At 30.8% G+C, this 24339-nt stretch overlaps 2 protein-coding genes across 3 annotated transcripts; both read right to left on the reverse strand.

Moving 5' to 3' along the window:
• Positions 1 to 1259: 1259 nt before the first annotated feature.
• Positions 1260 to 9209, reverse strand: LOC143056220 (pre-mRNA-splicing factor SPF27-like). Its single transcript, XM_076229299.1, has 8 exons — positions 9087 to 9209; positions 8486 to 8578; positions 7672 to 7742; positions 6960 to 7061; positions 5036 to 5146; positions 2924 to 3004; positions 2314 to 2410; positions 1260 to 1756 (listed from the first exon to the last, which is right to left on the reverse strand). Exons 1-8 carry the CDS (start codon positions 9159 to 9161, stop codon positions 1745 to 1747), a joined length of 642 nt encoding a protein of 213 aa, XP_076085414.1. The 5' UTR covers positions 9162 to 9209; the 3' UTR covers positions 1260 to 1744.
• A 7343-nt stretch (positions 9210 to 16552) lies between these two features.
• LOC143057737 (solute carrier family 35 member E2A-like) lies at positions 16553 to 23916 on the reverse strand. Of its 2 annotated transcripts, none has more exons than XM_076231118.1 (7): positions 23799 to 23916; positions 22139 to 22460; positions 21461 to 21596; positions 20445 to 20693; positions 19746 to 19799; positions 18961 to 19164; positions 16553 to 18424 (listed from the first exon to the last, which is right to left on the reverse strand). In XM_076231118.1, the coding sequence occupies exons 2-7, from the start codon at positions 22401 to 22403 to the stop codon at positions 18223 to 18225; spliced, it is 1110 nt and encodes a 369-aa protein (XP_076087233.1). In that variant the 5' UTR covers positions 22404 to 22460; positions 23799 to 23916; the 3' UTR covers positions 16553 to 18222. The 2 variants fall into 2 exon arrangements, with proteins under 2 accessions (XP_076087233.1, XP_076087232.1); XM_076231117.1 differs by having other exon boundaries at positions 23783 to 23892.
• Positions 23917 to 24339: the final 423 nt, after the last annotated feature.

A 24339-nucleotide genomic window follows, 5' to 3' on the forward strand; every position in this document is an offset into this window, starting at 1 on the left:
TCCCTTGTTTTGACATTTTAACCTATCATGTCTGTTTGTTTTGGTCACACATCGTTGTCAGTATTATGGGATTTTATGAGACTGTCCTACCAGTGAGAGGTTTAGCTAGCTATAATACAAGGTTCAATCCACCCCTTTTTACATAAGAAAATACGAGTATGACTTTGCTTCTTTTCCCATTTAAAAATCTCTCAGGAGTTTGATATTTTTTTTTTTAGCATTTTACTTTCTAGAAGATAAATAATAATTAACTATCTTGAGTTTTGGTATAGGACCACAGTTAGGTATAAGTAGTGTCTAGATCTCATTATAGATATGTCCTATGTAAACTATCTGTTTGAATAAAAGACCCTGTTAAGGTATACTCATTATCTAGGACTATTTATAGATATGGCATTGGAAAATATAGTGTTTGAATTTTAGATAACATTCAAGTATTAGTAATGTCTAAAACTCATTATAGATACGTCGTATGTAAACTGTCTGTTTGAATATAAGACCCTATTAAGTTACATGCATTATCTACATGTACACAGCTACTTTTGCATAGGTACTATTTCTGTACTAAAAATTGTAGTACTGGAAATCTACTTTTAATATTCAGTACTATTTTGTTACTCTAAAATTATTGTAATATTTAGGTACTGTATTTTACAGTACTTTATTTGTACTTGAAATTTAGGTACTACAGTTTTTTGCTTACTACTTTTACATTTTCAGCATTTTGAAAGTTTTTCTATTTCAAATCTCTTAAAGTTATGATTTTCAAACATGGAATATTGTATTATTTCTGTACCAAAATATTTAGTACAAATCAAGTACTGTAAAATACAAGCACCTAAATACTACAATAGTTTTAAAGGAAAGAAATAGTACCAAATATTAAAAGTAAATTTCCAGTACTGTATTTTTAGTAAGCAAAAGTAGCTGTGTATAGATAGATATAACAAAATGTTGTAGGAGTGCCAATGGGACAACTCTCCATTCAAGTCACAATTTGTAAAACTAAACCATAATAGGTTGAAGTAGGAATATATACAGATATGGCATCAGAAAACTATCTGTGTTTGAATATGAGTGCATATTCAGGTATTAGTAGTGGCTAGATCTCACTATAAATATGTTCAGATGTAAACTATCTGTTTGAATATGAGAAGCTATAGATTAAGGTATACATATTATATAGGACCATTAGATATGGCATTGGAAAACAATGTGCTTGAATATAAGAGCAAATGAAGTTATAGTCCATTGTTTGGAATATGGAATGAGTGTTAATATGTAGAAATAGTAAGTAAATAGCAATTTTGACACAAATCAATTGACTATAAATGTTAGATATTATAATTTTTTAATGGAAATGTATGATACAATGAATGGCAACACAAAATACTTCTGAATGAAAACATTTCATTTACTCATCTCCCATGTTCACATATATTATTCAGTATACACATTCACACAACTCTCATTTACTGACATTAGATGCCCAGTTTTATCTTGTCCATTTATTCTGATCATGTAGATTGTATATCCATGTTCACTTTTCTACAATAGTATTACAAGTCTTCTTTGATCATTCAGTTGAGCAATCATCTCAGATCTCTGTATATTTAAAAATCATGGCAAGTTCCTAAAATATCTTTGTAATTTTTCACTGCTAAGCAGTAAATGTCATGATTTACTGAGATACTAATCAAATCTGTTTTCCATCGAGAAGTCCCTCAAGTTACTACTTTTCTTTTTATCTTTTTGCCTGAAATAACAATATAAACAAGTACATGAATTTTGTTTTAAAAACTGATAAAACGTTTTCTGGAATACAGTCTATAAGAGAGAGGTTCTCAAACTTAATATGATCAGGAATATTGCATAGGCAATGTTTGCTTCTGTTCAAGTCAATATAACAATAATTCAGAACCATAACTGATAACTGGCATGTCACATAACATGTTTTTATATTAGACACAGAACCATATGATTAAATTATGCAAGGAAATCAACTAAGGCTTACTGCAATGGTTACAAAAAAAAACTTTTGTTTTACATTTCCTAAAATAATTCGGCAATTTATCTCCCCTAAATTGCACATTTTATTTGTATAGTTATCTCCCCTATGTTTAGAACTTTTTAAAATTCATCAAATCTGAACTTATTTTTGTGTATTTCTCAAAATATGCTAACGAAAAATTATATGTTTTAGGGAGTTGTATTTCTATCAAAAGATAAAATTAAATTCTTGGTTGCATCCTTTTTTTAAACTTCTGATACCATGGACACTGAAAAGTAAAATTTGCTTTTATTTTTTCTCACCTTTTTTGCTCTTTTCTGTTCCATTTCTTCTATCTCTCTTTCAATTTCGACACAAGCTCTTTCTATCTCATAATTTTTACTGACCAGTCCTACCCAACTGAAAAACAAATACAATTAATATTCTATGAGTTAAGATCTAATCTAATTGATTTTTAGTACATCAAAGAAATCCCTTTGTTCATTATTATCTAATCATCTTTAGAGCAGTTTTTCATAGAATAACCACATGTTGAGTATCTATACAATCTGATGCAGACATTTGTGTTCAAAATAGCATCCAGTGTAAAGAACTTTAAAGCGTGGATCGGGTTACAGAATAGAAAATAAAGACCTCATAATTAGATGAGAGATAAATGTTTGACTTTTTCTGGTATTGATCTTTCAACATGCAATATAGTGCAAACATATGACCAAAATTTGTAAAAAGAGATTCTCATGAAAACTAGGATACTACATCTCAAAGAAATACTACTTTAATACTGCCGATATATTTCATCTGGACAATGCCTTGAAAATCACTAGCAAGCTTGCTTTTTCTTTCTGTTTTTAAAGCTTCTACAAATGAATGTTATGGCTTTTGCAATGTACAAATATCTTTAATTTAAATCACCTTTCTTCTAATTCTTTCAGTTTACCCCCAGCTTGAGTTTGTTCATTCTTTCTTTGCCAATTAATTTCCTGTATCTTCTTCCTGTATGATACAAAAACAAAATATTCATGCCATTTAAAAACATATCTTTATAATTCTATTGCTACTTCTATAATTCTCCTGTTCAAAAATATTTCCTCCTTATTTGTTCCCCTTACAGTTCACAGAACTTATCTTTACTTATTCTTATATTTTTAGTAAAAAAGTTATATTTATTCCTATAAACTTTGAACTTTGATTATCAAGAGATTGGTATTAAGTTCAATTCATGCAACACAATTATCTATCAAGCAGAAAAATTAATCCCCCCTCTCTCCAAATGCCCCCCCCCCCTTCCCCCTTTTTAAATTCAGGTTTCACCCACCAAATTCTCTATGTGCCTCTCTCGGGTCAGGAGTTCAGTGTTCAGTGGTTGTTGTTGGTTCTTGTTGTCATATTTGTGTTACACAAATTGATTTTTTTGGTAATAAATGTCTGATTTTTTCATTGAATTGTTTCATATTTTTCATGTCTTGGCATTTAAAGTAGACTATAACATCGTTGAAGACTGTGCAGTTGCCTATAACTTTTAAAGTCATATGAAACGAGTGACCAGTGTAAAATAATGTTTTTCCAATACACATAAACTTAATCATCTATGCACGATTTTTTCATTTTTTTCGCACAATTTTTTTTCAATCAGTCAGTGTTGTTTTGAAAATATGGCAGGTAATTGAATTTAGTGTTTTGACGCAGAAATTGTCACCTGTTTGTCAAAAATCAACCAAAAAAAATCAACAAAAAAGCATGGATATTGAGAATGTGTTTAACATGTACAATCAGATCTAGTTTATTTTAAAAACATCCATGCATATTGTGATCACTGGATTTTTTTCAAGGTGGGTCACACTGAGGTCACTTTGAATACGGAAAATATGTCTGGGAATTGATTCCTGGAAGGAAGCAATTAAAATAAAGTCAACTTCTTCTAAATATGAACAAATTAAAAAAAAATAGAAAAAAGAAGATGTACATAAGTTTTATAATGAAAACTATCCATTGAGTTACTGTAAACAGGGAAATTTTCACGGTAGTTTTATTTTCGCTATTTTCGCGGTAAGAATTGAAATGCCAAAATAAAACAACTGCGAAACTATCAAGGCAAAACTCTTTTAATTACATTTATTTTTACAAATTGTGACTTGGATGGAGCCCCATTGGCACTCATACCACATCATTTTATATCTAAGTATATGAATACAATATCCATAGGACTACTGTATATCACTGATTTCATAAACGACAATTATATAACTGAAATCATAACTGTATCTGTTAATGAAAAGCAATATTAGAAGTCATGTCTTTAACTCAAATAAGTAATTTCACGGAAGCGAACATTGGGTATATTGTTATGTAAACAACACCCATTAAAATTATGTTAATGACACATGTCAATCAGTAATAAATTATCACTTTGTTGAATCTACTACAAAGAATAATCAGATCAAAAGATCGATTAATTAGCACTAATCCTGACAGTTTTTTATTTTTATTCATTCCGAATTAGATTTAGTTTTCTATTATTGTGTATGTGTTTTTACAAGCATTGAAACAGGACAAATTTTTAATCTACTTTAACAATTATGAACCGAAAACAAAAGATTTCTGATTGATTTTATCATTTGATTAAAGATATATATAAAGCTGTTCACTTTCCAAATCATTTATGAAAATATTTAAATTGGCCACTGGCGCGAATTTGGATTGTGTTTGTAAATCGCGAAAAGACAGCACGAAAATTTCCCGGTTTACAGTATAAAAAAAACATATGCATTATTTTTTTTTCAATTTGAGGTTGCCAAATTGGCAATCATACCACATATACTTATTTTTTACACTGTTGAAATTGAGTTGAATTTTGTCTCGGAATGATCTTAGATCTGCTCCTAATAACTTTCTGGCGTCAAGCAACAATCTCTTTTTCATAGTGACATTTTTTTTTTTTAAAGTTTACATTAACTTGTGTGATCTTACATAATTATAATAATGGCGGACAAATTTTCATACAAGTGTAAATACGTCTATACAAACCTGAGTTCTTGTAACTGTTTGGTTGCTTGTTCCACCATCTGGGATAACACTGTATTGTAAGATTTCCAAGCATTAGAACCATATTCTGACAGTAGTTCTAAATTCAATATTCTGAAAATTAAAATAATTGATACAATAACAGTTAACCATACTTGTGAAGTTTCAAGAACTTTACAAATGTATTTTCAGATATTAATCAGATTACTTTTACCAGAAATATTTATTAAATGGATGATAATTGTGAAATTATTCACTTCCCTAAATGACCTTCAATCACAAGGTCAGAAAGTTGTTCATATACAGTGGCGTAGCTGGATCATTTTTACGTGTACGCTCCAACCTTTGCGAGGGATAGAGGGGTGCCTACCACTCAAAGTTAAAGCACCTGTTGGTAGAGGTTTTGAAAGGGACGAAGCCCCCGAAAGCTATGGAGAATGAGATACCGTTATGATTCCTGTCAGCATGGTCAGTAAAAAATCATTGATAGCAACATACTTTGAATCTAAATGGTTTATTTGTTTTGGTTAAATTTTGTAATATATATGTTAACTTATTCATCGTGTTAAACTGGAAGCTAGTTTAATGGTCATTGGTTATAGAGCAAATTTATCTTTCCTTCAAGGGATTTAAAAAAATCTAAAAAAAATTTTGATATTTTTTTCTTGATCTGGAATATTTCAAGACAATCTATGAAGGTTTATAAATTGAACATGTAAAACAATTAATTGCGTAAAGAAGAGTTCTGCTATCTGTCTATCAGAAAAGAACAGAAAAATGAACGAAAACAAATGCTTTCAAAATTTTAGCTTTAGACATTAGTCATAGAAAAAGCTTCTTCAGCATTTACATAAAATTCAATAAAGGTTCGACAAGAAGTTATATAATGTTGTTGAGAAATAACAAAATGTAAGCCCAAACTGCGACCACTTATTAATTGCAGAAATAAATTCATTTTGTCCTTAAAATGCGGGAAAATTAAAGATATAATTGCATTTATATTATATTGCTCTAAATATACTCTTTTGATCATAAACAGTTCATGTCCAACTTTCGTAAAATTTCACGGAGAGTCATTCAAAAGACTTTATCCACATAATCATTTGGAAATATTGACGCCGCTTTGTCTCGCTTTTGGGACACCAATCACAGGCTCAACAAAACTACAAACAGCATATCGAATCTGAGCAGATAGTGAATTGCTTTAAATATAAGAAAAGTACGTAGAATTCATAGTAGATTCAGACTTTTACAAAAATTCGAACAAATATATTAAATGATCTATTTGAGTAAATTTAGTCCCTTTTTATTCAAAATTACAATCCATTGAAAAAAGAAGCACAGGGTTGATGTGCTTTTGACCAGTTTTTCTTATTCTATGTCGATTATTTGTTTTATTTTCAAAACTCAAGTGTACGCCCAGGTGTTTTGACGTAAACGTAGCTACATGCATGATATAAATCTTTGATATCAAATTAAATATTTGTGAGTTATAGAAAACAAATTTTGATGTTTCAACTTTTATCAAAATGGTTGACAGTTCACAAACAAAAAAACCACTAAAAACCAGAAAACCAGTTCAACTGTAAAATAAGAACCCACTGAAAAACCAGTTCAACTCCACAACTGTAAAATAAGACTTAATGGCTTATGACAGAAGCATATACCAAACAGAGAGGTAAAAATCACACCTTGAAAAAACTCCAAAATCTCAATAAAAATAACATCTCTTTGAAAGCCTGCTTGCACCTTTTAACATTGTCACAATAAGCAATAGTTATTTCTGTATTATACAAAGAGAAATATATTGACTTGAATAGTGTACTTCTATTTAAGTAATCAGATTTTAAATAGAGAGTACTAATAATACTGATATCATGTAAGTGCCTTGTTTTACATCTGGTATTTAGACAGTTCTTTGTTGTACCTGAGAGATTGATGTTCTAATTGTGCCTGTGAGTTCTCTACAGCCTCATTCCAGGCAGATATATCTGTCATCTTTCCTGCAGGAGGTGGAGGAAGTTCATATCTGAGAACAAATAATAATCTGGTTTATAAGTTTTATTTTTGTGCTTATGAAATAAATCCAGTGCTACTATTACATAGCAGTTATAAGGTAATATATAAGGCCCTGGATTATGTTTATTCAAGAGAGAATAAAGCAGAAAAAATAAAACAAAGAGCTAGAATCGTCACCTGTTTAAATATAAAAGGCCTTCAGGGTTTTAAAAGAATAGTGCATGAAGATGTTGGTTCAAATCTAATCATTTGAGTCTGTAGTGCTGTAGTGTGTGTATTGAGCCGCAAGTGTCAATCAAGTTCATAATATTTACAACTTCCCTTCCGGAGCACCTGAGATCACCCCCAGTTTTTGGTGGGGTTCGTGTTGCTTATTCATTGTTATTCTTTAGTTTTCTATTTTGTGTCATGTGTACTATTGTTTTATCTGTTTGTCTTTTTTCAATTTTAGCCATGGTATTGTCAGCTTATTTTCGATTTTGACTTTCCCTCTGGTATCGTTCGTCCCTCTTTTACAAGGTCTGAAAGACATTAACATTTCTTCATTTTCTTGTGGATATTCTCAATATTTCTTTTTTGATATACATTAAATGTAAATTTGATTAAAACAGCATGTTAACCTTTTCATGTTCAGCATATCCATAGGTAACCGTGACTGCATTCTTTCGTACTCTGTTTTCATTATCTCTGTCTGAAAAACAAATAAAACATTTTTATAAAGTGACTGAAAACAAAATGTTTGCTTGAAGAAACATGAATATACAATTACCCATCAAAAGTAACCATTGTATCTCTTATGTCATGCTCTTTCACTAATGCTGCACATACAAAGCCTGTAAGAGGGGCTTTTATTACTTGCAATATGAATGTTGGAGATGAATATCACTGTATTTTACCTTGTCCACCAAATAATCTTTTCAAATACAACTTTAACCTAATTATTACTATTCATGGCCAAAGTAAAAGTATGTTAATTCATTGCACTGAGCCACCCACATTGTTAATCCAACAGTAAAACTATGTATTTATTTATTCATTTAGTTCAAACCACAAAAACAATCAGAAGCTCTCGGACATTTAGGTAACTTGCATCGTAAATGAACGAGGTGTTACATTATGGTCATTTGCACTGTTTTTCGTGGTCACGTGATAATCTTTGAAAATGAAAGGCAAAAGGCAGAAATCATGGGTCTCTGTGAAAAATGGAAAAATATATGGAAAAATAAAGGTTTGGCAGGTAGGCAGGTGGAAAAATGAAGAGATTGTAGCCCGATTTATATAGTTCCAAGGCCCTCAGTCGGCTCCAGAAGCGACAAAGCAGCGCATCTATTTCGGGTGGGCAAATATCCACTTTTTGATATGGGACGAGCTCTGCTTGTCTGGCAAAACAGCCGTCGGATGTCAGAGTAATCTTGGACTAATTATTGTAATTACCTCAAACTGGAGATAGTTAGGAGCAGGTAAGTATTCTAGATAATTCTTTGTAGGTCTGTATCTTCTTGTTTCTTCATCAACCAAAGCAAGAGCCTAAAATTAAGTAACACAACACATGTAATGAGACGCACAAAATTTATGCCTAGACTTTATTCCTTAAAAACAATTATGATTTGTTCATGTTGTTACAGTGTATATGATTATAAATTAAATTCAAGGATTCTCAATAAGGGCAGATTTCTATCTAGGGTATGTGTGTTATGACTCAGAATTTACAGGGGTTTTTAGTTGGGCGCTAGTGTACATTTGTAACCCGGTCTGCAGAGAGGATAAAATTCATTACAAAATTGCTCCAATGGGACCTCTGTGTAACAAATACAGGGTCGCACATATACCGACTGAGCTGTAGAATTAAATTACTTCCTAAGCTAAAGATATATACATGTATCATACACAAACTTTTTAAATTTTACTGCATAAATAATTGTGTTCTCACGTGTATGAAGTTTTAACTTGGGGAGGTCATTGTTAGTTGTATTAAATATAAAGCAGCTCCATGAATGCATAAATGATAGTCTATGCTATCGTTGATCAAACTTACGGCTTCCCTAACACCTGGTTCGTCATATCCTTGGTCAAAATAAGGTAAGGCATCGACAACAACTTCTCCAGCCATTGTACACGAAGGGGAGATAACTTCTTCTCTCTGCAATTTCGGCCCATAATAAACTCGGCCTAAAACAAATTCGTCCCACACAGTCGGACTATAATAATATTGTACTATTACTGAATCAGTCAATAAGTATAATTATAGGTGCTATTTTCTTACCTTGAACACTACAAATAGTAACAACCAAAATATGCCCATTAATATTTTTTACTATTCATGTTGAAGACAAATTCATTTCATTTTTAAATTTTACAGACGCCATCAGGAGTTGGTTGACCTATATGGAATTTCAGTTTCACAGATCTATGATAGCGGATAGGTTCCTAATGTTGTAACTACAATCATGTCCCCTTTTCACAAAATTGTCCTAACGTATAGGACTAAATACAGAGTTTGTACTCACATTAGTGACACATGTGGAGCAGGATCTGCTTACCCTTCCAGGACACAAGAATACCTGGGTTTTTGGTGGGGTTCATGTTGCTTTTAAAGTCTTTAGTTTTCTATGTTGTGTTTGTCTGTTTATCTTTTTTCTTGGTGCTGTCAAGTATATTTTTTGATTCATGAGTTTTATGAGTTTGAACATCGGTATACTACTGTTGCCTTTATTTTAATGTTACTCTGGTATCTTTCCTCCCTCTTTTATGGTGTTTTGCATATCAGATACTATATGCAGTAGGTCAGCTATTTTTTTATTGTATGGTGAAGAAACTGTCTAGGAGGTTTCATCTTACATATTTTTAATATTTATCACCCATACTTTATCTGGTTGTCCGGATTTTTGTCGAGCCTTCGACTTTAGTCGAAAAAGCGAGACTAAGCGATCCTACATTCCGTCGTCGTCGGCGTCGTCGTCGGCGGCGTCAACAAATATTCACTCTGTGGTTAAAGTTTTTGAAATTTTAATAACTTTCTTAAACTATACTGGATTTCTACCAAACTTTGACAGAAGCTTGTTTATGATCATAAGATAGTATCCAGAAGTAAATTTTGTAAAAATAAAATTCCATTTTTTCCGTATTTTACTATAAATGGACTTAGTTTTTTCTGCGGGGAAACAAAACATTCACTATGTGGTTAAAGTTTTTAGAATTTTAATAACTTTCTCAAACTATCCTGGGTTTGTACCAAACTTGGACAGAAGCTTGTTTCATAATGATCATAAGATAGTATCCAGAAGTAAATTTTGTAAAAAATAAAATTCCATTTTTTTCGGTATTTTACTATAAATGGACTTAGTTTTTTCTGCAGGGAAACAAAACATTCACTCTGTGGTTAAAGTTTTTAGAATTTTAATAACTTTCTTAAACTATCCTGGGTTTGTACCAAACTTGGACAGAAGCTTGTTTATGATCATAAGATAGTATCCAGAAGTAAAGTTTGTAAATAAATAAATCCATTTTTTCCATATTTTACTTTTAAATGGACTTAGTTTTTCTGCGGGGAACCATTGCATTCACTCTGGTTAAAGTTTTTTAAATTTTAATAACTTTCTTAAACTATCCTGGGTTTGTACCAAACTTGGACAGAAGCTTATTTATGATCATAAGATTGTATCCAGAAGTAAAGTTTGTAAAAAGATTATTCTGTTTTTTTCTGTAATTTACTTTTAAATGGACTTAGATTTTCTTACAATCATAAAATAGTAACAAGAAGAATATTTTTATTGATTTTTTTCCTCATTGTTGTTGAGCCTGCGATTTACAGCAAAAATAGGCGAGACACTGGGTTCCGCGGAACCCTTACAAATTTTTTTATAAGATACTATAAATAATATAGGCCAACTCTTTTTAATGTATGAAATGATTGATTGATTTTGATTTTTGGTGTTTTAATAACACTTCATTGCTTTTGAGCTATTTCGTGGTGGTCAGTTTTTATTGGTGAAGGAAGCGGAGATACCCTGACTTTGGAAATTAAAAAATTTTGTAAGGGTTCCGTGGAACCCAGTGTCTTGACTACTTTTGCTGTAAATCGCAGGCTCAACAAAAATGAGGAAAAAAATCAATAAAAATATTCCTCTTGATACTATCTTATGATTGTAAGAAGCTTCTGTCCAAGTTTGGTAAAAATCTAGGATAATTAATGAATCTAATAAATGATTTGAAAACTTTAACTGTTAACTGGAAGAACATCTAAGTCCATTTAAAAGTAAAATACAGAAAAATGGAGTTATCTTTTTTACAAAATTTACTTCTGGATACTATCTTATGATCATAAATAAGCTTCTGTTCAAGTTTAAAAGTTCATTTAAACTTCAAATACGGAAAAAAATGATTTATTTTTTTACAAAATTTACTTCTGGATACTATCTTATGATCATAAACAAGCTTCTATCCAAGTTTGGTACAAACCCAGGATAGTTTAAGAAAGTTATTAAAATTCTAAAAACTTTAACCACAGAGTGAATGTTATGTTTCCCCGCAGAAAAAACTAAGTCCACTTATAAGTAAAATACGGAAAAAATAGAATTTTATTTTTACAAAAATTACTCCTGGATACTATCTTATGATCATAAGCAAGCTTCTGTCCAAGTTTGGTAGAAATCCAGTATAGTTTAAAAAAGTTATTAAAATTTCAAAAACTTTATCCACAGAGTGAATATTTGTGGACGCGGCCTACGCCGCCGATGACGAAGATGAAGACGGAATGTAGGATTGCTTAGTCTCGCTTTTTTTTTAGTTAAGTCGAAGGCTCGACAAAAAACAGACCTGGTCAATTAAGATTGAAGTCGAGTCCACCTGCACAAGCCAGGTTCAAACTCACAACCTCAGAGTTGACTGGCTAGTGATTACTGTAGTAACTACTTAGACCACTCAGCCACCAAGGCCCCATGGAATGATTGAATTGTTCACATGAGGGCCCTCATGGGGTTTTTGATTATGTGATTACTTGGCCGTTTTTTTAATGATTATTTGATTATTAAGCAAAATATTTCATGATTATTTGATTACCTAGGACTGTATTTTTAGTTTATGATTATTTGATTACTAAAGATAAGCAAATATTTAATGATTATGTGATTATTTTGGCAAAAAAATGGTGATTATGTGATTACTAGGACCCCCCATGAGGGGCCTCTCACATGTCTGTCAGGGTTCCATCTGATCTTACCTTGTCATTTACATAAATCTGTTTGAGTCTTTAAACATAAATTAAATCATGATCAGAAAAGGAGGCAAAACATTTCAAGTAAGTACTGTTGTCTTAATCTATACCCAGTTTCTGTATTCAGGACTGTGATATTTGACATGGAACTTTTTAAGGCCAATACTATCAATTAATAATTCTGAAACTGACATCCATACCATCAACTTATAACACTAAAAATAACTACCATACTGTCAATTAATAATACTGAAACTGACTACCATACCTTTGATTTATAATACCGAAAGTGACTACCATACCATCGTTTAATAATACTGAAAATGACTACCATACCATCGTTTAATAATCCTGAAAATGACTACCATACCATCGTTTAATAATACTGAAAATAACTACCATACCATCGTTTAATAATCCTGAAAATGACTACCATACCATCGTTTAATAATACTGAAAATGACTACCATACCAACGATTTATAATACTGAAAATGACATCCTTACTATAAATTAATAATACTGAAAATGACTACCATACCGTCAATTTATAATACTGAAAATGACTACCATACCGTCAATTTATAATACTGAAAATGACTACCATACCGTCAATTTATAATACTGAAAATGACTACCATACTGTCGATTTATAATTCTGAAGGAACTGAAAGACACATCATTATATAAATAAATATTTTATTAAGTCAGACAAATATTTAATTACGTTAGAAGGATCCCACATTTAATATTCTGCCCCTAAAGTTCATAGATCTATCACAGAATAACATAACAATCATACCTAATCATTCATAACAAGATACCATAAAAAAATGATTGCTTACGCCAACATAAGGCCACGGTTTTTTAATTTGTTGGTTTACGGATTTTCTCCATGAAAAAGTCGGGTCGGTCGGTCGGAAAAAAAAAAGAAAAAAAAAGATCTTTCAAGACATAAAACTGATATGCAAAATAAATATATATATATATTTCACCTTTCTAATAATATGTTTGTCATACTATTTTGTCATCATTCTTAAATTTTAGTTCGATGAAATAGTATTTCTCAGCTGTAATAAACATCGCATGACATTGTCTAATAATTTCCCGTAAAAAAGGGGTGCATGGACATAGACGAAATTAAATCGTCATTTCACAAACAAGAAAAAGAGATTCATGTCGGTAGCTCTTAATTAAAACTTGGTGAATAGTAATTAGCACGAAAACTGATAAAGATAAAAATGTAAAAACGTCGTACGAAAATAAGTTTCAACACGCGTGTAAAAAACATAATAGACTCGTCCACTGGAAAAACGAGAATATCGGGTTAAATAATAGTTGTCATGCATTCCCGTTTTTTTATCCAAATGGAACATATTTTTTTATTATCTATGAAAACAAGAAAATTTCAAATGATTTGTTAAAATTCAGAACTTTTACTCGGTGTCTTGAACTTCCACCTGTCCACATTTGGACAAGTCTATTTCTATGAGAACAGGCATCTTACGGACTGGTGACAAATAAAGGAAACGAACTTATTGTGTAACTAGTTTTAAACACAGATTTCGTTCCGCAAAATTATTTGCGCAAACAATATTTCAAGGTCATTAATAATTGATTTGTCTATTTTAGAAACGTAAACTGAAAGTTTCATTTTTTCACAACAGAAAGTGTCATCACTTCTGTATTAAGTGATTTATGCATTTCCTTTCATAAAAAAAGGACATTTTAATTATTTTTCAGGGATAATGCATTTGTTAGGGTCGGCGGGAATAAAAAAGCATGAAAAGTCAATTTTATTTTTATTCTGGAAATCAGCAAAATCGGGTCGGCGGATCCGTAAACCAACAAATTAAAAAATCCTGGCCTAATATGCTTCCAACAAAAATATCTGTTTGCCCTACACTCATTCATAACAATAACATTGTCACTTCTATCACATTCATACATATAACCTACAATGTCAAAGGTGATATACAATAATAACAAATTATTAATATTACAATGTCACACATGACAATCACACCCAAAAGAATAACAATGTCATTAATATTACAATGTCACATCACACCATGACAATGTCAATGATATAACACATATAATACTATGACAATGTCACTGACACACCATGACAATGTCAATGATATAACACATATAATACTATGACAATGTCACTGACACACCATGACAATGTCAATGATATAACACATATAATACTATGACAATATCACTGACACACTCAATGAGTTTCCTATTATCATGTTACATCACCTTTGAGGTGTAATATAACCATGCATCAATTACTCATTTTACGATATCACATCACACTCAATAGTATAAAAAATTAAATGACAATGATTTTCCAATTAAAATTAATCTGTATACAATCACTCCCAGGATTATAACAGTATAAATGAAAATGATTTCCATGTCACAAATGACAAAAATGTTATTAATGATGTACTTAGGTGAGGTTAGGTAAAAATTAAGAAATTAAGGAATTAAAATTGATATTGTAAGCTGGTAGAGCATCAATTAAGGATAAAGATAAGCTAAAAATATTGATAGGTCATGGAACTCCTTTTCCAGATATTTGAGATTAAAAATATGGCAGGAAAAATTATTTGGGTATCAAAACAAAAGAAAGAAAATCAAGAATCTTCTAAAGTTTTGGTAAATGACCTTTCATGAGCTATTTTACGTCTTATATGAAAAAATAAATGGGTGTTATGGGGCAAAATCTTTTACATTGTATTGTATGGAAAAACACCAAGGAGTCGGAACATTTGACACAAATTCCAAAACCTCACCTAAGTACATCCTGAAATATACTTAAAAAGATAACAACCACCACATCTATCTAATACTACTTCACAGGGACTCAATTACTGTTAATTAAGAATCATTGTTAGCATTTATAAATACAATAAATTTCAGTGACATAATTCCTGTAAAAAAAGTTGATCAACAAAGATTTTCATCTCATTAAAGACATTACTGATATAAAGTTTCTGTATCAATTTTATAAACAAATTTGTAAGGGTTCCTCTGTACCCAGTGTCTTACCTACTTCTGCTGTTACGTGTGTTAGTTGCAGGCTCAACAAAAATGAGGATAACAATGTTCATCTAGATACTATCTTTTGATTGTAGAAGCTTCTGTCCAAGTTTGGTAAATATCCTGGATAGTTTATGAATCTAATAAATGTTTTGAAAACTTCAACCACAGAGTGAATGTAATGTTTTCTAGCAGAAAAAAATAAGTCCATTTGTAACTAAATATGGAAAAACAGGAATTTTTTTCACAAAATTTACTTTTGGATACTATCTTATGATTATAAGCAAGCTTCTGTCCAAGTTTAGTAGAAATCTAGGATAGTTTTAGAAAGTTATTAAAATTTCAAAAACTTTAACCATCGAGTGAATATTTGTGAATGGCGCTGTAGCCGGAATGTAGGATCGCAATGTCTCGCTTTTTCGATAAAAGTTGAAGGCTCGATAAAATATAGCAAGAAGTAGACTTGGGAGCAATCAAAATGCAATTTTTCATAGAATTACAATTTTTAGGAATATATTTAAAGCAACAATAATTTATCAATTCTGCATTTTGAAATATTGTACAAGACATTGCTGATATAAACCTTTGGTATAAATTTCATAAAACTGTAGCAAGAATCATTTGTATGAGATCTCTTAGAAGACATAAGGACACTAGAGGGGGGGGGTGGGGGGGTAGGAAGGGTCCTGATCCTGAAATCCCGGGCTTAAAAACATCAGATCCCGAAATCCTGGGCTTAAAAACACGCAATCCTAAGGTCCCGAAATTTGAAGAAAAAAATATCGGATCCCGAAAGGTTCAATCCCGAAATTCCGAGCTTAAAAACACCCGATCCCAGAGTCCCGATTAAGGTCCTATCCCCCTCACACTAGGTATATCTATAACCTACACCAAGTTGCTGTAAGGAACTATGATTTACATTGAACCTCAATGAAGTTAATAGCATTGCATCCTGAAGTACTGTTAATTCAGAAATTATTACATGCATTTATTATTGCTATTTTATCAATTTTAAATAGACTTAAAGAAAATTAAAAAAATTTGTGGGATTTCGAAAAATCTGTTTAATTCGTATATAAATTTCAAAATGCAACTCTAAATTATTGCCATTATAACCCTGTTGCATTATTTGAATAAATAAAGCATTGCAATAATTTCGAACTTACAGTATATCAAAAATATATAACTTACAAACAAACAATATAAAATCATATGAAATAAACAAAGTCATGAGCAACTATAATATTTAATATTTGATTGTTAGCCTAATGTAGATAAATGTATTGTAAATTGGAATGCAAATATATTTTTCTGAGTTATTACAACCAAATAAAGTGTGATCAGAGGTATAAGTTCATGAATCTATCAAAAAATTGTGACACTATCCAATCAAAATGAACGTTAAAAACAATTTGAAGCATTATCCAATAACAATGAACATTACACACAATGTTGCATTAACCAATCACAATGAATGTAACAAACAATTGTTTCATTAGAATGGTAATATACAACCACAAGTTATTACAAAAATGCAAACTGAGCATGCAAGACCCTCATGGGTAGTAAAGGTCGTAAAAACTCCCCTTGTCAACAAAAAAGGTTGTTACAAAAATGCTTGATGATGTATAGATATGAAAATATCTTGTCATTTTGGGCAGCAACTGAACAATATAAAATAGTAATTAGTAAACCATGAAAAAATATTTAATTGTTTGGCTTTTTGTTTAAATTGGCATTATATTTTATTTTTTGAGAGATATCTTCTCTTATTTTATTTCAGAATCTATGCATGATGTAGCTTAATATCAAGTAAAAATAAATTTTTTGAATCAATGTTGACAATTTCTGATCCTGGTTAGCAGGTTGTGGTATCTTTTCAGATTCTATGAAAAATTTCAGGTTACTTGTACAAACATTAACCTTTGGTATACTTATTTACAGTACACAACACTGGACGCTAAAAAACATTCATTTCATCATCTGATGCACAAATTTCACAAGTATTTTTTTTAAAATATCCCATGCCTCTCTTTCAAAAAATTACAATGCCCATATTTCTTCTTTTGGGCTAAAATCAAATGTGTATGGATCAATTGCTGGAGCCTAAAATCAATTCATACATTTATAATTTTGGACCATTTGTTTTGTGATGTTTTTTTTTTTTTAGTTGGATACACTTTAAATCATTTCTATATTCAGTAGATATAAAGTAATACTCAAATGATAAAATAGTTTAACTAGAATTATAAGGACGTTTTATCCCCTGAAGATGAGGGTCCCAAGGCAGTCACTTAATACTACATTACATTCTTCCTAATAATCAATGAAAATCTTTGAATACACAACCAAATGCAGATATAGTCTGTCAGCATTCAGTTTTTCTTTTTTAGTGACATGATCCTAATAAAACCTTATTGTGGAACAAGAAGTTAAAATATTTAAACAAAACACGTCATAAATTCAACAAAAAATGGCTGTTATAAAAATGGTCATATATATATACATATAATCAGTTGTCTGTTAGTTGCCACTTTGCATTGCTTAATTAAATGCCTCTATTTAACATAAAATGTATATAAAATATGATAATTATGAAATAATTCTATGCAAGTTAATGAAATTAGTAAGTAATAATTCACATCTCCATATTTGATACAATTTTTTTGAAGCAGACTAAAAAATGTTAAATTAATTAAATTTTTACCCTCAATCATACAACTATATTATTTCAACAATATGTAATGTATATTCAGACCATTCCTTGTACAAATTTTCTTGAATTTTATGTCAAAAATAATACAAAATTTACCAACCACATTAATTTATTCATAACTAGTAAAAAATTTGTACAAAGAATAAATGTCTTCATTTGAAAAATAACTACTAAGTAAAATTAACAATCAAACATCTTTAGTTTCTCCCAGCCTTGGATAACTCTGTATAAGTTCCCTCCTATTGTGGTCCACCTCTTTAGCCTTGGTATACAACAGTACACCAATGGTAACAATCACAGTCCCTAGTCCACTTAAGAATGTCACCGGATTACCAAATAATATTACTGATATCCAAATAAGGAATGCTCTTTTAACTGTGTTGGCAACACTGAAACAGAAAGGAAAATATTCTTTATATATAGTCTATCCAAATTATTTTTGCAAAGAATTTCGCTCTGCCGGTGCTAGTGGTCATCTCAAACTTGCAGTGAGGTGAGAGTTTTTCAGCTCAGTTTGAGGCCTCACTGTGACACTGCGATGAAGAAGAACAATAAATGAGCTGTTCCTTTGCTTTTTGTGTGTTTTTTTGTTGTTGTGCATGTGCTGATTTTGTGTCATGGATGTATCTCATATCCTTTGTTTTTCTATTATAGTATTTACAAGTTATTGGACAATAATTTAATTTTGGATGTAACATATCTTCTGATTGGCTGACATCATTTTGTTTATCAGCCCATAGACATAATTTTGTCATGTGACCGTGACGTCATCAACATTTTTTCATGGTTAACTCCGGTTTAAAATGGAATTTATAATTAAATTATAAGAAATAACTGTAATATTTTTTTCTGTCTATTCGTTTAATTGGACACATGAATATAACATTTTGTGGAGAATTTAAAAAAAAATAAATTTTACTCTTACCTGTGTGTTACAGGAGATATGTAGCTCATTAAAACATAAGCTGATATACTTTGGAAATGAAAACATATTCCATTAATAATGTACGCTGAGATCATAGTAATATCAAATGTTTTACTAGCAGAACCCATATCTATCATGAAGTAACACGCTGGAATTTGTACTGCTATTGATGATAAACTAGTGTAAAATTGTAATTCTGCTGGTCTGAAAAAGAGAATTTTACATGAAGAAACATGCAGGAATTTGTACTGCTATTGATGATAAACTGGTGTAAAATTGCAATTCTGCTGGTCTAAAATAGAGAATTTTACATGATGCTGAAAATTGTATCACTATCCATGATAAACTTGTGTAAATTGTAGTTCTGCTGGTCTAAAATAGGCGGAAAATTCAGAAGACACAATGTTAAAGGCTGTGATAAATGCATAAAGTGTTTCTGTGATAAAAATAGATTCATTTTGTTGTCTTGCATGGAGTTTTCTGTTAATGTTAATTATCTCCCCTTGGTATACTTGTTTATCAAGGGGAGATAACTGTTTGCTGAAGATTTTCATTTCAGAATTTGAGGAATTGTATGTATTTTTTTAACACACAATGAAACATTCTGATTGGTTGAAATGCTAATAACATGGAAAATTTACCAAAAGCCTGACATTTTCATTTTGGGGAACAAGAAATTAAATAACTCTAGTTCTTAAGATTCTGATAAAGCACTTTGGTGTACTGTATACAAAATAATGGGCTCAACAATGTTTCTTTGTTAAATGGAAATTAATTCTACTTACGTATATCTATATTTATCACCACTAATTAGCACTTTAGAATAAACATTCTGTAAACTGAAAAAAAAATTGATAAACATTTTAAGTACCTAGAATATTACTAGTATTATAAATTTTGAGCGAGAAAGCAGCATGCATGTTAATTTGTTAATTTCTGTGTAATTTTGGTCTCTTGTGGAGAGTTATCACATTGACAATCGTACCACATCTTCTTTTTTATAATACTTAGATAAATCTGATTTCAGTGCAAGTAACATATACCAATGTATTACAATCAACAAAATGGTTCTAAAACAAGTGGAGACGACTTATGAATTCAAGTTACAAATGATACACATTTCCATGTAAGTTCATAAAGAATAACAACAGTTGTAAAAATGTCAATTCTATTTAAATCTAAAATTTCTTTTCTTCGTATTCAGTTATTTATACATCATTGTACATACTTGGCTTTAAAATGTTAAGTTTGAATGTAAAGAATGCAACACACAGATTTTTTTTTAGTAATTTTTCACAAGAAATTTTTCCACTTTTTGATCTTGATATTTCTCAGTTATATCATCTTCAGGCCACAAAAGAAAATAGGTTACAACAGTTATTTCTATACTTATAAATGATATTATAAGCTAATATAACTATTAAATCTTATATGTTCTTGCCATTGAGTTCAAAAGTTTAATTATGAGGACTGTATATACATACCATTCAGTTAAATTGGTAGCTAAGGCTGCAATAAAGCCTTTAATATTAAAACTAAGTTCATATGCAGAACACAGGGCCAATCCACTCATTATTGGAATCAGCGACATAAATGTATACATTCCTGTGTACTCTCCAATCAAAGCATAGGAAATAAAACACGTAAATAATGGCGCTGAACTTTTGACTGTCTCTGTAAATGATACTGCTACAAACTTTAATGCTATCAGCCCTAGAACTACTGTTGAGAATCTGAAATATAAATACAAGTCAACTAATTGGTACTAATCCAAAACTCAAGCCCTATTTAAATGATTTTCACAGTTCATTGTAATTTTGTGCTGTTAAAAAACTGTTGGAGGTAAAGGATTTTTAATCCTACCAAATTTGTCAAGTGTATGTCCAAAACCAGGAGAATGTAAACTGTATGAGCTTGTGTTTTATTTTTTGCTATCTGCTAAAATTGTTTTTCTCTAATGTAATTTGCTATTGGTATTCTCTTTTGACTTGTTTTACATTTTTTTTATTTAGGGGCCTGATATAGCTCAATATATTTTGTTGGGTATGTATGGCTTTTGCTCATTTTAAAAGACCATATGGTGACCTGTATATGTTTCATACTTAGACTTAAGTCTTTGGCCCATGGTAGTCTCATTGTAAACACACCAATGCTCCTTATATCAAGGAGTTGTTGTTGTTTCTCAAACTTTAGTTTTGTGAATTCTTTTCCCCTTGGTGAAGTGTCTTTTATTTACTTTTATTTTTATTGACTCTTTGTATATTTGTTCTTATTCCATGTTGTCCAGTGGAGTACTACTGTAAATTCAGAAATTATTGGGTTTACAACTCTGTCACATTTTTCGCAATAATAAAAACCTCTCAATAATTTCTGAATTTACATGTACAGTATACATTTCTTGAAAATTCAATCTGAATCTGTTTTCCTATCTTAAATAAAACTCATACAATTGTATATAAATAACAAACTTTTTCTCTTCAAAGTTTTCTATATTAGTTACCTCATACAACCAACTAATATCATGTTTTTCCAGAAGTTAGAAGGTTTCCCTTCCCTCACGACAGGTTTATAAAACCCCAATGGTAGATACATCTGTAGAAACCCAAATATGGTTGTCATCACCATCTGCATGGCACCTAATAATATAAATCGTCAAATCATTTACCTAATAATATAATTCATCAAATCATTTATCAGTATGACACAGTAAAATTCTAAAATTGACAATTTCTTATGGCTTAAATCTATGCCATTTGAAATCTGTTTACCAATCACACCACATCACCTTAATTTTTATTTTAATAAATTTCTAATAGATTATAAATTACTCAAAGACTAAAAAGAATCATCTCTGAATGTTTTGTCCCTGTCAAATCTATGTACTAAATTTTAGTAGCTTCTATAAACAATGGCAAGGGAGGTAATAACTCACAAATGAATAAAATTTGTATCTCTACAGTATTGGCATTTTGCTTGCTTAAAATCCAGTAGAAAATTGTCAGGACAAGTCTCATCATGCTCATGTGTTTCATACATTCTTGTAAAATATTGATATCAAACAAATTACTATTATGATTATCTGTTACTTAGCAACTTTCAGAAATACAATTATGAAAATCACTCATTCCTTTTATTTTGAAGAATCCCTTGAAACTTTTAAAAATTGTAATGCACATACCTAAGACTGCTGGATCTCCTTTCAGTGATGTTAGAATATACTTGTTTAAGAACAATGTGAAAGCACTGAATATGTACCAGAGAATGAGGAAGAAAAATGCACGGACATTCAACAGGCCCAACTTCTCGTCATCGTCCTGTTTTTTGACAATGTGTTTGGTCCCGATGTTCGTTCGTACTGCATCCATTGAGTTCTCTAAATACATATTCAAATCAGTGGATGTGGACAAGGACTCCGCATCTTTAATAAGTTTGATTTCACTCATATTTCATCTCCACGTTTAACTCACAGTCCTATTAAGCTGCCTTCAATTTTTGTATAACTGAAAAAAAATTAAGATACTTTTATTTTTTTACTTTGTTGTACCTTGGTTAACACATTCTGTCAATTGGTAAAGTAGTTCAAGTATATAGGTGCATGCCTGTCCCAAGTAGAAACCCTTAGAGGTTGTCTTATATTGTAGATCACCATAATCACTAGCTAGAAGATGCCTGCAAAATCGTGGTACAATAGACCATTTTCATATTATCGACTTTTGACTTCAGGTTCTACAATTATTCGACTGGATACCTTCTCTGTGGTAGGACATCCTGGTAATTGGTCAATTACGAGCAACCAAAAAAAGTAAAATCAAATATATGAACGGTGCAATTTGAAAACTTAATGAAGAATGCGGAAACAAAAATGGTCAGACCATTAGAAATACGGAAAGACATATGGTCAAGGGTATCATTTAACATGCTTTATATGCACCAATTGCTAACAGCTGTGCCAGAGACTTTCCATACTAAGGGGACTCGTCTCTTTTGATTTTAACTGATTACTATGCAACCTGTTTAAAGCTGCTACCCAACAATAAACTTAGTTTCGTATCTCTGATATACGATGCTAGTAGTTATTTGCGTATTTCACAGTACATTGTAATTATATAATAGCTATGCTGAATTGTTTTTTTTTTCAAAATATTGACGGAATGTCTTTAAGCGCCAAAGTGTCTGTTACCAGAAAAGGGTTTGGCAATCAATGCTTGACAATAAAACCAATTTTTTTCTCTCTGTTTTTAAGAGCATTTACCACCAACCATGTCCAAAAATTGTCAAATCCAAAGGGTAACACGAATGACCGAGTAACACATCAAATTTAAAATGATCTTTATGAACTTATCTTCTTTCTGTAAATCATTTATAAGTTATAAAATACATCGATAATATACTATTATTTAATAATCAATGTTTAAAAAGTCCCAATATATGCTAATATTAAAATTTCAAGTGTTATTCAGTCATTACAAGTGTTATTTGGATATTAACAGTGTTATTCGGTCATTCGAGGTACTGAAATCCAACCTGTGGCCTGACAACTCCTTTCAACGAACAAGATCAGTTTAGAATTATATAGTTTGCTAGTGACCTGGGGATCTTATAAATTTTTCATGTGACATTATCATATAAGGAGCAATACTGGACCCCATTGAACTATTGTTTAATGATGAGGTTTTTTTGGTAAATGGATATCTTTCTTGGTGACAGTGTCATGTTTAAAACTTCAAAAAAAATTTACCATGATTCTATCAGACCTTTATTTCATGATTTAGTTTTAAATACTTGTTTGAAAATAAGTTGAATAGTTTGGCTAGTGGAATACCTGAAAAATTCGATACCTTAAAGTATTTCTACTGAAATACTACATATTGTGAGTGCGAGAATAATCCGTCAGATTGCGGATTCGGTTGCTGTCATAATCAGTGTTGTCAACAAGCTTAGCAATTTAAGAATAATGCCAGTTCGTAACTGAAAACGTACAAATAACTTGAGTAAGTACAACGATTTCCGGTTATATAACTAAAGAACCAAATTTACACGTGGAGATAGATCCGTATTTAATCCGGAAAAAAACTCAAATCTGAATAGTAGAAGTAGAATTTCATGACCATATGATATTACATGTATAAACACTATTTAACACTATTTTAGAAAAACAATAAAGACTTAAATAACCTACACTCTGGCTTAGAACTTTCTATTGATAGTTTATCAAAGGTACCAGGATAATAATTTAGTATGCCAGAAGCACGTTTCGTCTACATAAAACTATAAAATTTAGGTATTGACTCAGTTTGACTGACCATGATGTGTTTTGTCTAGGACTTTCATGCTGTTAGTATAATAGTCCCAGGTTTTGTGTACACTATATTAAATTAT

Source organism: Mytilus galloprovincialis, chromosome 13 (genome assembly GCF_965363235.1).
Source record: "Mytilus galloprovincialis chromosome 13, xbMytGall1.hap1.1, whole genome shotgun sequence".
Taxonomy (NCBI): Eukaryota; Metazoa; Mollusca; class Bivalvia; order Mytilida; family Mytilidae; genus Mytilus; species Mytilus galloprovincialis.

What these genes read in the sequence shown, in the direction of transcription:
- LOC143057737 (XM_076231118.1), bottom strand. Translation starts at nt 22,403, where the DNA reads ATGAGTGAAATCAAACTTATTAAAGATGCGGAGTCCTTGTCCACATCC. An exon ending in GGTGATAAATATAGATATAC is followed by an intron (nt 19,165 to 19,745) that starts GTAAGTAGAATT and finishes TCTCTTTTTCAG; the next exon opens with ACCAGCAGAATTACAATTTT. An exon ending in ATATCTCCTGTAACACACAG is followed by an intron (nt 18,425 to 18,960) that starts GTAAGAGTAAAA and finishes TTTCTGTTTCAG; the next exon opens with TGTTGCCAACACAGTTAAAA.
- LOC143056220 (XM_076229299.1), bottom strand. Translation starts at nt 9,161, where the DNA reads ATGGCTGGAGAAGTTGTTGTCGATGCCTTACCTTATTTTGACCAAGGA. An exon ending in AACCAGGTGTTAGGGAAGCC is followed by an intron (nt 8,579 to 9,086) that starts GTAAGTTTGATC and finishes ACTTAATTTTAG; the next exon opens with GCTCTTGCTTTGGTTGATGA. An exon ending in GATATGCTGAACATGAAAAG is followed by an intron (nt 7,062 to 7,671) that starts GTTAACATGCTG and finishes ATTTGTTCTCAG; the next exon opens with ATATGAACTTCCTCCACCTC.